General features: G+C 39.6%; 2 protein-coding genes and 2 long non-coding RNA genes across 4 annotated transcripts in view; 1 reads left to right on the forward strand and 3 right to left on the reverse strand.

The window, feature by feature from the left end:
* Positions 1-6,766, reverse strand: part of p3h2 (prolyl 3-hydroxylase 2) — a 30,143-nt gene extending 23,377 nt beyond the window's left edge. The window contains exon 1 of the mRNA XM_061296931.1: positions 6,198-6,766. Coding sequence (XP_061152915.1) covers positions 6,198-6,605 — 408 coding nt within the window. The 5' untranslated portion in view covers positions 6,606-6,766. The remainder of the gene's footprint in view (positions 1-6,197) is intronic.
* A 929-nt stretch (positions 6,767-7,695) lies between these two features.
* LOC133166751 (claudin-1-like) lies at positions 7,696-10,826 on the reverse strand. Its single transcript, XM_061296978.1, has 4 exons — positions 10,514-10,826; positions 10,280-10,444; positions 8,829-8,907; positions 7,696-8,761 (listed from the first exon to the last, which is right to left on the reverse strand). The coding sequence occupies exons 1-4, from the start codon at positions 10,707-10,709 to the stop codon at positions 8,596-8,598; spliced, it is 606 nt and encodes a 201-aa protein (XP_061152962.1). The 5' UTR covers positions 10,710-10,826; the 3' UTR covers positions 7,696-8,595.
* Positions 10,827-13,671: 2,845 nt separating this feature from the next.
* Positions 13,672-15,078, reverse strand: LOC133166762 (uncharacterized). The gene is made up of 3 exons (XR_009717848.1): positions 14,941-15,078; positions 14,803-14,850; positions 13,672-14,614 (listed from the first exon to the last, which is right to left on the reverse strand). It is a non-coding gene; the product is annotated as an uncharacterized LOC133166762 (long non-coding RNA).
* On the forward strand, positions 14,991-15,659 carry LOC133166761 (uncharacterized). Its single transcript, XR_009717847.1, has 2 exons — positions 14,991-15,144; positions 15,221-15,659. It is a non-coding gene; the product is annotated as an uncharacterized LOC133166761 (long non-coding RNA).
* Positions 15,660-15,732: the final 73 nt, after the last annotated feature.

Genomic DNA, 15,732 nt, shown 5'->3' on the forward strand with positions numbered 1-15,732 from the left:
CCAGCCCACAAGGTGAGCCCTTTGGAAGTCTTCCCGTTAATAAGTAGGTGTAGCCCCTTTGTAATTTGTAACAGAAGTTCTTCTTCTAAACTACTGCCCAATGGATTTGAGTTTTAATGCTACATGGTTATGTTTCTGTATAGGGGGATTATGTAGTTTACAATGTCTAAGATGTATTTAAATTGAATCAAGAAGCAAACACATGCTACAAGCACGCAAGTTCTCGTTCACCATCACACCTATAATTAACTAAAACCACTTGAGTTACTCCGTGGAACTTTATTTAGACTATTAAAAGAAAAGTTGGGCCTTCTTGAGTTTGGGTTTTCCCAGTAAAGAGGCATAAAAGGAGATATTTAGAGTTTGTGGATTTTTATTACATTAGCAATAAAATGTCGACATGGACGACCGTTAACTCTCGTGAGGAGGTTGACGGAAACTGGGGGAAATTAGTTCATTGAAGAGAAGCTGCTTTGCCAGTGAGGTTTTCAACAGCAGCTATATTTGTAAGATCTGGGAGGGAGTGCGGGAGGTCAATGTTGACTCTACTGGGTCAGCAGTTTTCAAAGAGGTGAGCCTCTCTTGGGGGTGCAGAAGACTTCAACGGAGGCGCAGCAGCTTGACAAAAATAAATAACTTGCTACTGAATGGCAGATATTGATGATGCTTGACAGATGTTATGGGCTCGAAGGTAATAAAATCCACAAAAGGGCCACAAAATCTGAATTTTTAATGCTAATTATTACATTGGGAATTTAAAATGTCTTTTTGGGGTTAACAGGGGTTGAGTTACTAATATTTTACTTTCTATGTCAAGCCATAGCTGGGCTCGCCAAGATCCATTTTTAAACTTGTCAAGCTTGATATTTATAATGATCCTGATTACAATCTTCTTAAAAAAGAAAAGCCAACCAGAGCAAAAATACTGCTGTCAAAATGGAATTTATAAAATTTAAAGCTCTTTCCATTCCTGAAGTGTGACATTGGATACCACTCAGTCACTAAGATCTCGACTAGTCCCGAGAATTAGCCATGTCAGACAAGTGCTTATGATAGCAACATGTGTGCAACGACAATTTGACCAGTGTGTATATTGTAGAAGACGAATGTCTTCCTTTTAATGGAACCATGTGAGGTAAGACGTCGACTTGAAGTGTCACGTCCGAGGTTATTTCCCCCCAAAAAGTTTACTTTCAGTGAAAGGCTCTTATATTACATCCAACTCTGAACTCTGAAGTAAACATGCAAATAGAATGTATCATAAACAGTGAAGCTGGCCAAAGCACGAGCAGAACTCTGTTCCAACATCCAGTTGGCAATTTACATTATAAATGGGCCTTTAATTTGGAAATAGAAATTCGGGTTCAATGTTGTGCATATTTTTTCTGAGGTAATGACATTTTTTTAATCTGAATTGAATTGATGGTGACAATTTTATAGTCTGAGATCTCTTGAGTTACACCCAGTCAGACGCTGCATGAAATTGACGCTCAAATGGACTGTTGCTGCAAAACTGTTACGCAATTCCGAAAATCAAAACACTAATATAGGAAAGGAGCCAAAAGATTAACTTCTATTCATCAACTTTAAAATGCAAAGTTTGCCGTGACATGTTAAGATATTTCTACCCGAGTCTCGAGTTTATTAGGAAGAATTGTAAAATTTTGTCCAGCGAACATCCCTAACCACATTGTGATAAATTTGTTTGGACCTCAGGAACGGTAATGAAGCAAAAAAACTTTTTACTCCGTTCAGTTTGTCGTTCAAATGAGTTTGGGGAACCGGGGAATGATGCAAAGCTGACTTCACTTTCTTCCTTGATATATTAAACTTCATCTTGCAGTCCTTGGAACTTTAACGGCAATGGATCTTTGGATGGAGTGCCTGCTGATGGAATCCCACAGTCTCCAGAGGCCAGCAGATCTAAAATCACATGTTGGAGCTACTTTTGGCGATCTCCGGGCGTTTTAGTAAGTTCGTTTTGAAGAATTGATTATCAATTTAATCGCCGTAGAAGCAGTTTGTCCGAAAAAAGCTACTATGTTTTATTGAGAACTCCATAAAAGTGAAGCGGTGCTGAGGCAAGCATTTTTGGAAAACCATGAGCTAACAGGGAAGGATTCCTCATTGGCCTGGAGATGACGTGAGCTGCAGTTGAAATAAGCACATTCCACTTTCTCTTCACTATTCCTGAAGGACAATTGGCTTTCTTAATGGCTCCTGGTGTCTAACGTCATGAGATATGAAGCAGATGTGGAGACCCAGCAGGGTCAGTCGTGGCCAAGGATCAAGTTAAGCACTCTTCTGTCCTCTAAATAAGGTGTCCTGCTACCTGTTTGGCCTCAGGGATCTTTAGGGCCCAAAAGATTCTTGAACCTTGGACACATACTATCATAGGAATACATAGCAACGCACAAACAAACAGGGTCAAATGAACTGGGAGGTCAAAAAGGAAAAACAAGCTGCTCTAAGAAACTGATAGCATGTCACCTCTGGGCAAATATTTGTATAAGTTACAACAACATACTGTTTAAGCGATGTCTTGTGTGATAAGTGAAACAAATGACAGAACATACACAGTGGGTTTGTAATATTTCTTTACAACGGGTTTGACATCTCCTGAATGTTTATTACGTAGACTTTAGGCATTTGTTTTCATTTCAGGTTAAGCTAAGGAGATAAGACCGGTAGCAGTGCTTTCCTTGTCTACTTGTGGACACTCATAGATAAATCATTCAAGACAAGTAAGGAAAAAGTTGTTTCCCTTCCTACTCAGATCTTTTTTGGTCAGACCGATTATTACCTCAATACACCCACGAGAAACATCTGTGTGTACGTGTGTAGACACACCCCACACATGGAAATTTATATACTGTGTAAAACCTGCATGGCCAGCTGCTACGTGCCGTCAATTACGGGATGTTAAGCTATTGCGTTAACGTCTGCTTTTGAGTTTGGATGTGAATGCGTTTTTATGACTTGAAAAGAAATGGAATCCAAATGATTCTTCTTTTTGAACCTGCTGACTCACATTAAGCTCACCTAGCCAACAGACTCCTCCTCATTACCTCATTAATCGGCAGGCATTCAATGAACAATATCGGTGAACTGCGCCGGAGTGGGCGCGTACATTCCTACCGGGTGCTACCAGCTCAAGTCCAGTCATGCAGGAGACCTTTGGCACGGCCAAGTTCCACAATGTCTGGCTGTCTGGGCAGAAAGATCCTCTCATAGTTAATTTATATTCGTCTTAGATTTAGTTGATTAAACTAAAGAAATTAATGGACTGCAAGAAGAATGAAATACGGCAGTCGATCACACGTGGAGACTTCCATTTTCCGTGTTGCCTCTAGCTTTAACCTCCCTGTTGTGCTGCAATCAACCTGAGCACGTCATGAATGAATCACATGATGAGTCGAAACACCAGCAAGCTTCACAGTAAATATATTCCACAGTAGGTTGAAATAAGAGAATTTTAGTAGAGCTGCTGGATTATGAAAACATTCATCATGATTATTTTGGTAATAATTGAAATCACAATCATTCATTTTCCAAAACAAGGAAATCGAGTGTAATAATCGTAATCGAATTTCAATCAATTGCACAGCTTTGAGTTTGGATCACACAATAAAAACTGGCCCAGTATGCAATGTCTCTTAAACTGAAATTAATTCATCAATGTCTCAATTACTTTGCGCAAATATTTGCGTATATCCAACTCATTGAATGACCTCTCACATTTGGATCGACTGAAACTAAGAACAATAATCAGCAGTGTTTGATTGCGAGCCCAGCAGTTGCTGATAAAATCAGGAGCAGTGACGCTTGGGCCCTTTGATCACTCCGCGGTTAGTCCCAGAAACCCGTGGGGGCCACGAGGTTCAAGCCCAGTCGCTGCTACAGTCTGCCACTCTTTTTTTAAAGCAAAGCAAACAGACCACAACAGGAAAATAAAATATTTGCGAGCACTAAAAGATTGGAACCTACGCAGCACTGAGCGAGTGGAACAGTCCGAAGTCTGTGGGAGCCTCTTCAAAAGGGGTCCAAAAGGCCACATTGTACTGACACAAGACGTCTAAAGGCGGAATGCTCCAGGAATCTTATTTATTTTCGCAAATACCACTGAGTGCCACTGAAGTACACGTGAGTTTAAAAGCACATCTGAAAAATGATGTTGAAGCGAGATCAGCACTTTAGGAATGAATCAATGTCTGCTGATTCAAAAGGAAATGTCCAAACCAGACAGCTTGGGGTCGAACAACTTCCCACCAAATGTGAGCATGGAAGTTGTGTGTCATCAGCGGGCGTGCGGAGCTGCGCCGTCAGACGACTGGCTCTCTGCTCCCCTTTAAGGAGCTGCTGCCAGCATCTCATCTGAGCTCTAAGTAGACGACAATGTGGAAAGTGGACGGCCTGAGGGTCTGTGGTTAAGACTTATTTGCAAACTATTAGATACCACAAACAAAATGACGACGGATAAAGCTGTCATCTAGTAATAATGACTAAATACTTCCATTGGCATAGAATATTGGTGATAATAATCAATTAAAATGATTCATTGATTTTTTTTTACTAATATTTTAAAGCAGTTTTATGTAAAACTGAAAAACAACGGTATCGTATTTTCCGGACTATAAGGCGCACCAGACTATAAGGCGCACCTTCAACGAATGGCCCATTTTAAAACTTTGTCCTTATATAAGGCGCACTGGACTGTAAGGCGCACCATTAATGTATCAGGTCAGATTTCTAATCCAAATCAAATCATTTTTGAAAGATCAAAGATCCATAGTCTTTCTGATTCATGATTCATAGTCTTCAGCGGGCAACTTATGATTGATTTCATGACACATTGCTTCGGGCCAGTTTAAATTTAGGAATTTGGTCCATGTATAAGGCGCACCGGACTATAAGGCGCACTGTCGGCTTTTGAGAAAATTTTAGATTTTTAGGTGCACCTTATAGTCCGGAAAATACGATACTTTGGAATGACATCATTGTAAAAGTCATACAGTGTAGCCGTCTATAAATAGCTACAAATTTGCTCATAATTGACTTTTCACCTGTTCCTATGTCAAGCAATGTTCAGCTACTTCATGGGGAAACCATATTCATGTCTGTGACATGTTTCAGTTCAGATTCCTGACATTGATGTAAAAGTCAGCTGCCCTTGCTGACTTTGACACAATGTTCAGACTCGTAAGGTCTGCATTTCGAGTTACAACCGAGTGGCTTACTCTTCTTACGTTGGATTGTTCCCACATGAAGTGATCAACAACATCCCAACCAAATAGATGGATCTCAGGGGGAAATAAAGCTCAGGAAATGTGAAGAATGCAGAACAAATAACCCCAACGTCCAATGCGATGACACAACTTGCAGTGAAGCATTCTGGACAAAAACACCTGCGCGTACACACTTTTGGCACGACGATATATTCGAGATACACAGAGGGAAAGGAATCTGCAGACAAAGCTTAAAAAAAAAAAAAAAAATGAAAGAAAAGATGCGAAGAGATCAGGTGACTTTTTATTTTTTATGCGACATTGTAATAATTAAAAATACAATCACCTAGGTTATTTTATTCCTTCATCAAGATGGCATATAAACTCTTGGCGGAGGGATTTTTTTAATTTACGTTTGTCGTCATCTATTGTGAAATTTTATGTCGTGGTTGCTCATAGTCTTGGGAGTATGTTTTGGCTCTTGTGCTAGTAAAGCATATGAAACCCTGTTGTGTCCTGGCTGGACATTTATGGTGTATTTTCTGTACCATTAATCAAAACAGTATGTTCAACATGATACCTTCAAGATGTTTCTGGATTTAATGTCGAAAATGATTCAAGTCTGTGTCATAAACGAAACGCGAAGTAGCGGGGGATCACCGTATTGTAATGCACCTTGCATGTGTGCAATGTGAATATTTCCTGTTAAAGTGGCAGTCAGTGCATTTGGTACTTAGTCACCACTATCACTTGAGTTTTAAATTTAAAAGTTACTCCTTCTGATTGTGTTTATCCCAGCAGAATAAAGTCCAATCACCTCCCTGCAACTTCACCACATCACCTGGCAATAACTAATGATGATGTTGAAGAATTAGGAGCCAAGCAGCAGGGGGGCACAAACTAACCCCTGCTGAGGAGACAACAATGGTGTCCTTTCAAGACTTCTTTCCAACCCCCACCATCGGTTCCTACCTTGACATAAGCCAGTTGGAGATAGTTGTAAGGGGACCGCCTGCGGAAGTCCTCCACGACATCCTCGCTGATTTTATGCATTGACTGGACGCCGATGTCATGCTCAATGCAATCGTCCATGCACGACGCTCTGCGCAGCACCACATCAAAAAAGGCCAGGTCGGAGACGGTGTCCGAGAACGGATGCTGGTCCTGACATCTCAGCCGGCAGCGGACTCTGGAGCGTTTCACGGTGGTGTAGCTGCTGAGCGCTTTCTCCATGGTGCGCACCACGCTGTCATAGTCGCCGCTGTTGAACGCCCGCAAAGCGTCCGTGTATAACAGGTCGTAAGGCTCCAAGGAGGACGAAGACATCGGGACGGAAGTGAGCAGGACAGCGGAGAAGACGACTAAGAAGCTGGCGTCCATCCTGATTGTGAGTGAGGTCGGAAGTGTCAGTCAACACAAGGCTGTCAAACTTGACTTGTCCATTTAAAAACTCTGGAGGTGTCACGCGGCATGCTGGGGCGGAGGACGATGAGCGTAAGGTTCTTTCCTTCAGGGACACCCTTTTTTTTTTTTTTGTAGTGGCCGGGCCCCCTCGTCTGGTTCCGGTGACTCCTCCTGCTCCTACTCCTCCTCCTCCTTCAAATGAATGGACAACAATCACAGCCCACTTCTCTCCTCCACTGGGGGTCTTCAGCAAGTCTTGAGTGCCTCCCAAAATAATAGCGCAGTATTTATAGAAAGTAACACTTGCAAGACAGTCAGTTTAACAACACAAATCATAGTAATTGTTTTAATATATTAATATTAATACAATTCTCAACAAACAATAAACTATCTTGTGTGACTATTTTACACCACCTTTTTCTAGACCTTTTCACCAAATCTTCATACTTCTATTTGAAGTACACTGTCTCTCTCTTGTGGTAGTTTGCACTTCGTGCAAGTTTTTTTTTTCAGCATCCACATAAATATCATCGGCCTCTGTGGATGAAAAATGTTTTTTTTTTTTTATCACTTGGACGGGGATCTTAAATGACATTAATTATATTCAATTGATTAATTGATTTTTAATAGAAAAAAAAGTAGAAAGCTTTAGTAAGACAAAATATAATGTAGATAAACATATTGTAAAATTTACAACAATGAAATATTTTTACACTTTTTTGCCTCGTAAAATATAGGCTTATATATAGTACAAAAAGTCACTTGAGTTTAAAAGGAATCATATATGGCTTTACTATTTGCCAAATTTTGCAGTTGTATTTTTAATCCCGCAGAAGATTACTGAAAGGTCATACTACTTACTTACACACAACAAACAAAAACACACACAAACAAACCAAACAAGCAAACAAACAATAAACAAACCAAACCAAACAAACAAACAAAAGAAGGGGAAGTCCAAGCAGATTGCTCTGACATTTTCCATGTACCTACTACTTACAAGCCGCTTGGAGGCATTTGCGAGCTGCAGTGTTTACTCACAAGTCACGACAACTTGGCCAGATACTTTCAGGTAATTAATTTAATTAATTTCAGATACTTTTCAGGTAATTACAGAGTGCTTCTTGATTGCAGACATTTCTATAAAACGCTCTTTTGTAAGTCTTATGCATTTGTTATCATTAAGTATTCAAACTACAATTCTATACTAAGTTACTTAATATTGTCCAAAACAAATTCTTTGCATACATAAAATATCCCCAAGTTAAAAAAATAATATAAACAACACAGAAGCAAGCTGGCAATTTTATACAGTACGTATTTTCATTTCATTTCAAAGCAGGAAGGAATGAGAGATTAGTGTTGAATTTCCGCAGAGGAGAACATTTCATTTCCCCCTAGCATGGTCTAATCACGCTCTCCAATCTGATTGTGTTTTGTCACATGCTAATTGCTCCGTTCTATCCCCAGAAGTGCAGGGACATCTTATCCGGAAACCACCACTCCCTTTGCCAATAAATTACACTCCACTGTAAGTGAACTCAAACTAACACTTTTTATTTTTCTTATAAAATACTGTACACAAACTTGACTATAGTTTTATAAAAACAAGATATACAAAAGAGAATTCTACAAGCGAGTACATTTAACTATTCATGAGAATCAGCAGGACCTCCAAATTTGAACGTAATCTGTTGTGTGATTGTGATTAAGCACTATAATTATAATACTCAAAGTAAAACTACTCCCCATTGTCATTGCTCCACTTTATGTCTGAAGTTTCTGAACTGCCACGTGCTGAAATTTGACTTTTGAGGCATATATTAGAAAATGTAGCTTGTTCAACTTTGGAGGTTCTGCTTTGCACAACCCTAGTGCAAAGTCGGTACGAGTCGTTTGAGGACAACGTAAGCTTACAGCAATTTGTCAGTCGACAACGCCCATTATTGTGGATACTCCCTGGTGACTAAACATAGTTGCTGTTGGACTTGTTGCTTTGCAGCATGGCGTTGGAACTTATAGACCTGGATGACGATGACCTCGAGCACCTCTGACAGGTCAGGAACGCTCCGCCGAATGTCGTGAGGAAGCCACCGGCCCAACTCACAAACACGGCATTACCGAATTCGAAGCTATACAAAGGAAAAGTGAATTGAAGCATCAATTTAAAACAGAATCCATTCTGGAGAACTGGGTTACCTGTGGAGGTGATGAGCATGATGGAAGTCGGCTACGACCTTCTTGACATAAAGGGTCGTTATGATGAACGTCATTAACCCTGCACAATACGTAGAGAGTGAATGTCACCCATTTGTCACTTTGAGTCAAAATTCAACGTCCAGTGACAAACAGGAAGAAAAGAAATGGAAGGTGTTGATGACAGGAAACAGGAATAATAAAAGGCATTGTTTAATTTCTATTGAAGAGTGGCAGATTGAAAAAAAAAATGTTCTCCATAAAGGTGGATGCAATCTATTGCGCAATGTTTGTTGAATTCTGTCCCCCCCCCAAAAAAATAATCTTGGGAAGGTACCAGGTATCAATACTGATATCTGCCTGTCTTGATATCAGTTGGCTGCCTTTTTGTGGCCATGTTACAATCAGGTATTAGAAATTAAATATTGCCATTATTTTTAGGAAAACTGCCATATTGGGGGGTATGTATGAGATACTAGTTGCTATCAGCACCCATAGATATGAGTACTCATACTGATATCATTCTCAAAAAAAGTGGTATCGAACATTCCCGAGTTTTACAGTATCGGTGTCAATCGGTAAAACGTTTACCGATTGACATCAGTTCGAATTGAAATCTGGTGAGGAATCAAAGTGTGCATACAGTAATATATAAAAGATGCTTTTATTTTGCTTTTTTACTTTAATTATTATTTTAGGTGAGCTGTGCTAAATCATGACAACTCTTATTTCCTTAACATAGTTTCTCAGCCATTTTCTAGCAACACATCAATACATCAAAGCCATAAAGTAAGCCGAGCTGCAGTGGCAGATTTTTATTATAATTTATTTATTCTTTTATTTGTATTTATTTAACAGCTTTATCCATAGCCTCTAATGACTGACACTACAACATGAGGGTATTGGTGTTTGAGGTGTGAGCCACGAATATGGGTCCATAATTTGCCATGTGTAATGAAGTACTGAGAATGGAAATGATGATTTCACTTTATGGTTATTTGTCTTATGTTATCAGTTTTTACGACTGTCAGCCCCAAACATTTTCCGTGCAGATCAATGAGGGGAGAATCATTCTTAAACATCACACATTGTAACAGCAGTAAGAACCCAAAGCAAGAATTTACGTCATTTTTTGGGGGTCTCTCAGATATTAAAAATCTGCCCCCGATATTTTATATTACTTTACCCTCAAACGCAGCTTCCTCGAGAAATTTGTATATCTTGAAGACCTATTTCTTCACTTTCTCATTTGCTTAAACTGCACATAGTATGCAACTTGACTTGTCTTGCCTCACCCCTGACCTTTGGTCTCTGGAAAAATCTGTTATTAATTGGACCCCGGTTGAAAAAGGGATGTCATTGATTGTTGTGAACTGTGAAGCCCGATGAGACTCGCTTCACTTCTGCACCATAATTATGAGACAAAACAGTAAAATAAGGATGGTAAACCATACCTGCTGCCATTAACATAATCCCTCCAATCCGAGCCACTGCGCCTTTGGCGTTGGCCCTGCCTTCCATAAAGCGAGTGCACTTCATTCCGATAGTGGAGACCATCAACGCCACGGCTGACAGGAAGAGACTCAACAGCAGAATTCCCCTCGTTATCTGGACCTGATCTGTTAGTAGGCATAAATGAATGAATTGACTAAAATATACATTGTGTGTCAAATATCAGTGTGACTTACCTGACAATTTGATGAGAGAGCTGTGAAATTCACAAGTGGTCCTGTGGCCGACACTGCAGGTCATCCACAGGCCTTCGTAGATACGATGCGAATGGCCGTGCATCTTCCACTCCACCATGATGGTAGCGGTCACTGTGGACAACGCTCCAATCAATGCCAGGATGAAGCCGAGCAGCTGCAGCGGTGAGCTGGCCATGGCATCCAGAGAGAGTAGAGTAAGCAGGATGCAAAAACAAAACAAAAAATTTTCTACCCTAATTGGAAAACTTTGTTGATGTTAGTGTGGATGCTTGTTCAGAGTGTTGTCATGCTGTGTGCTGCAGCCTCTATTTATGCCATTGGTGACGCACGAGAGGTCTCCACCGGTAGCATCTGATGGGAAGTCCTTTTCTTTATCTGATGAGTGATGAAAACAACCCATTTGAATGTGCTGAACTTTGACACACATTTGACCCAACATGACATATGTATATTGAGTGTTTGTCAATGAGGGCCCACCAAGGCCTTCTCTTCAGACCTACAACTAAAATTTGCATTTTAATATTTATTTCATAAAATTCCTTTTGCCTCTCTGCTTTTATTACATTTTATTTTTCCATCAGATTTTAGCCTCTTTACGCTACCATGACAATGTAAACTATCCTGAGCCTTCAAAGTCAGTGCTGCTGATGTTATTCAAACCAAAGAAGTAATTGGACTGTTTCTTTAATCAATCAGATTTTTTAAAAAAAGGAGGTGCATATCATATCATATCATATCATATCATATCATGGGTCACCACCAAAACAAATAATAGGGTAGGAGGTCTAATAAATCCACTAAATAATTGAGGGTGAAAATGCTCAATTATGCTTCTTTTCCTCTAATGTGTACTGCAAAGAAGGTTTTTACAAGAATTAACTTTGTATTCTTTTCACGCAGATAATTAAAGCAAACCATTTGAGCATGTTTGGAGAAGGGGATGCCAGTTTGTAAACAGACTAAATTTGCTAAGATTGCATCAGCTTCCACCCTTTCCTGCCATAAGCTTCAAACTAAAAGATGCTCCTCTGTCATACACATGATTTATTTTCATCGCATTTGACCAGAAGAAATGGAATTCTAGGCTTTAGAATATATATGTATGTTTGTTATGTGATCATATTGCAAAAACGTGCTCATCATCAACATTATGTCTGCAGGAAAAGAAATAATAATAGAAAAAAATTCTTATCGCCGTGTGTACAAACTCCTGTTTTTAATGTAATTTAATGTAGTCCAATTTAAACCAATTCATTCTTAGCATGTGAATTTTATTTCTAACTAAATCTTCAACATGTCATACTAAAATGCTTGTTCTCAGGAAAAGAACAAAACAAACTAAATGCATTGTGTATCAAGGAGCTAAGATAAGGGTTTACATGAAATGAAGAAAAATCAAAGGTTCACAGAATAACGCTAAAATCAGATCTGATCTTTAACTAGAATGTCATTCAGAGGGCAAACCTCCACAAAAGTTGAACAGTATTATAGTGTGCGTGTGTTTTTTTGTTAAGAAAAAAACAGCACATAATACGATTAAAATATCAGGGTTTTTTTTTATTTAAAAGGGAAGTTATTAAAAACAATTTTATTCAGTTTTTGTGATTTTTTTGAAAACAAAAACATTTAAATGTATTTTTCCTCAGCAAAAGACCATTTGAAACTTTCATTTTTCAGATTTTTTTCTTTTTAACTTTAATTATGAAAAAAACATTTGCTTTCATGGCGGCATGGTGGGGCACTGGTTAGCATGTCGGTCTCACTGTTCAGAGGGTGTGGGTTTGACTCCATCTCCGCCCCTCCCTGTGTGGAGTTTGCATGTTCTCCCCGTGCCTGCGTGGGTTTTTTCCGAGCACTCCGGTTTCCTCCAACTTCCCAAAAACAAGCATGGTAGGCTGATTGTGCGGATGGTTGTTCGTCTCTGTGTGCCCTGCGATTGGCTGGCAACCGGTTTAGGGTGTCCTCCACCTATTGCCTAATGACAGCTGGGATAGGCACGCCCGCGACCCCCGGGAGGGACAAAGCGGTACAGAAAATGGACGGATGGATTTGCTTTCACTTTTTGGACTCAATGATTTTATTTGATCTGAAATATCTTTTATTGTAAACAAAAACAAGGCTCATTAGAAAAATATGTATTTGCTGGACTATGGCACAGGAACAGTAAGACACCATGACTAAAGGATTATTGACGTGAAGCCCGAGACAGACTAAACAAACTTGATTAACATTTTTTTCTTTTAATCCTGCTCTACCTCTTAAGTGAGACAACCGCTCCTGCAAACAGGTTGAGCAAGAGACGCCCTCTAGCGTGCAATAAGAAAGGTGCAAAGACGGGTAGGTCCTGATTGTTGCTCTTGTTAGTCCAGACCACTCCCTGCCTTAAATTACTTTCCCTTTCTGATAGCATCAATCAAAACTGAAAATTATCAGCATTAATAGCACATATTATTTATATCTTGCAGAAACGGATCTGGTTCCTTTGTCAGCTTAAAGAAGCTGGTGGTTGATATACAGCACAACAAAATAAATTGAGATCAAAAGTCTACACACCCCTGTTCAAAGGCCAGGCTTTTGTGATATATAAAAAAATGAGACCAGAAATCTTTTCTAGACGGGATGTAAGACAAAGGACTGACCTAATGGGTTTGCATCAGAGTGTACACCTGTCCTACTTCCCTTTTTAAGATATTTATTTCTTCCTAGTTGAGTTAGGGAGGTTATCGGAGGTCACATTAATTCCTAAACATTTTTTTAAAAAAATCACAAAAAACTTCCATTCTTCATGTGCGTGTTTAAATACTGTACACATATCTTTTTTTTAAACCACTGTCTACTCTGAGAAACGTTCAGGGTGTCTCGAAAGTCGGAAAACAGTCCCCATTGCCAAGAAAACTTGGGATTCCTGTTTGTCTGAAAAAATTGAAAACTATAGGGTCCTCGCAGCATTCACTAAAGTATGTTTTAAATAACACCCACAGTTGAAATATTCAAATATCATATTTACAGGAAGACATGAGTTATTTTTTCCCTTGAATGTTGCAACTTCCTGTGGACCATGTGACTTGTAGAATATTATCTGTTCAAGGGGGGGGGGGGGGGGGGGGGAATGTTTTTTTTTAACATAATGTAAGTAAATACGTAGATTTATGTCGTGGTAGACCTCAGTACGAGGCCTTTCACCTAAATTTATGTTGTGGCGGACCTCAGTACAAGGCCTCTCACCATGCAGGCCTACAGTTAAAGCTGGGGTGATATGTTTGTCTTTGTGATGTCCTGCTTTTTGTTGATTTGATGAATTGTCTCTAGCCACAGTTGTTGGCAGACAGTCATGGAATGAAGACGTGTTCCTCATTTCTGTCAAAATGTAATGATATTTCATGGTGGTTTTGTATATGGGGGCAGGCAACAAATTCTCCTTTTTCAGTGTTCAATGTAGTTTATATACATTTCTTAATTGTTTTTTTAATATGAAGCCAGATCAACATGGATATTTCCTGAGTAATAATAATAATAAAACAGTTTTTACAGTTTACATTTAATTTCCTGGAAATGCAAAAGGCACAAATTTGATGGATTGTGCCGTTTGCAACATTTTCTCTTGGATAAAAAGTTTTTTTTGGAACATTACGTTCGACCGGTTTCCACGACAGACAAAAAAAAATTAAAATGTCTACAACTATCATTTGGTTTTTTTTGCAGTGGTACAAATCTTGTCAATCTGTAGTCCTAAAAGGTTGAATAATTTAAAAGAACATGGTCTTATTATCTTCAAACTTTCATCATGCCATTTAAAGTCTAGCATGGGATCGATGGCCTAGCCCTAAAAATAAATGAGGCTGCTCTGTCCTTTGTGCAAGCTTAAACAAAGCACTTTAATTGTCCTGTCATGCATCCAAGGTTGACTCCCTGTACATTTTGGCTTGCCTGCTGCTCCAACCAGTCAGATATCATTCCTACATCAGGCACGGTGAGCTAAGTGCCCCCTGGCTAAACGGCACATCTTGCTTTTGAAGACTCCCAAAGAGATCAGGTTGTTTTTTTGGTCCATCCAAAATGAAAACACTTCCTGGATCTATTCTGGGGAAAAAAAAAAGTGAGGTAAATCCAATTTATTCGTGTCCGCGGAAGGGTGTGGCCCACTATGAGGGGTTGGGAAACCGTGTTTAGAGAGGAACATTTTGAAACTGAGCACGTGTGAACGGTTCTTTGACATTTAAGCTTAAACTGGCTTAAATGATTTCCTTGTGACCTCCCTGACTCCTTACCGGTTCTTCCTGAAGTGAGGTGCCTCAGGTCTTTTTTGCACCTCATAGCTGAAAAAAGAAAAAAAAACTTGCATCAAATTAAAGGCATCTAGTAAGTACACAGAGCAAGTTTTTTTTTTCTTTTCAAAGTGCATTTACATAATTTCTGGATGGCGTGAAAGACAAGCACAGGAAAGGGGGGGGTGCACCTCCCGTGGGTGTGTCATCTGTCGTGTCTCAACATGGCATGCTCGAGTTGATAGACAGCTGCACTCGCACCTGAGCTGCCAAGGTGAGACACACGAGTGAAAAACACTCACCGCCGACCATCTGTCCGTCCACCGACTTCTTCTCGGTCATCAGGTGAGTGTCTGAGAGCCCTCGATGGAGTTAGACAATTTGACATTCTAACCTTTGTGTATTTGTTTTGTGTCCGCAGGTAGTTTTCACAGCTGTTCTGTTGCCCGCACCGCTAGAAACTTTGCCTGGGAATTTGTCGCCTGTAACATTTCAGTCATTGTTTCTGGTCGTGTGTGCAACGTGCATCCAAGCCTGCAGAAAAAGTGGATTTTTGGTTGTTTGTAAACAAACAGAAGTTTTCAGGTTGGGATGCATTGATTGCCAAGTTTATCTAAATGGACTACTCCGAGCATATATTTTCCTTGTTTGAAAATCTAAGCTAGCGCTTTAGTGGTGACATACATAAGGGCACAGTGGGTATGGTTGTGGTGTTGCCACATGCAAACTGCTCGTGAGTATGTGTGGTATGTTGGTGAACCAGCTCAACTTAATGATGATGATGATGATGGGTGTAACCTTTTCCCTTTTCAGAGGCCTGATTTTGTGACAATGTCGTTAATTAAAGAGCAGACTTAAGAGTTTGGGATTTTTTATTGTTAGTTTGTAATTTACTTTGTTTTTAGAATGGGTTTGTTGTTGTTCACTTATCTG

This window comes from Syngnathus typhle, linkage group LG14 (genome assembly GCF_033458585.1).
Source record: "Syngnathus typhle isolate RoL2023-S1 ecotype Sweden linkage group LG14, RoL_Styp_1.0, whole genome shotgun sequence".
Classification (NCBI taxonomy): domain Eukaryota; kingdom Metazoa; phylum Chordata; class Actinopteri; order Syngnathiformes; family Syngnathidae; genus Syngnathus; species Syngnathus typhle.

What these genes read in the sequence shown, in the direction of transcription:
- LOC133166751 (XM_061296978.1), bottom strand. Translation starts at nt 10,709, where the DNA reads ATGGCCAGCTCACCGCTGCAGCTGCTCGGCTTCATCCTGGCATTGATT. An exon ending in GATTATGTTAATGGCAGCAG is followed by an intron (nt 8,908 to 10,279) that starts GTATGGTTTACC and finishes CGTATTGTGCAG; the next exon opens with GGTTAATGACGTTCATCATA. An exon ending in CATGCTCATCACCTCCACAG is followed by an intron (nt 8,762 to 8,828) that starts GTAACCCAGTTC and finishes TCCTTTGTATAG; the next exon opens with CTTCGAATTCGGTAATGCCG.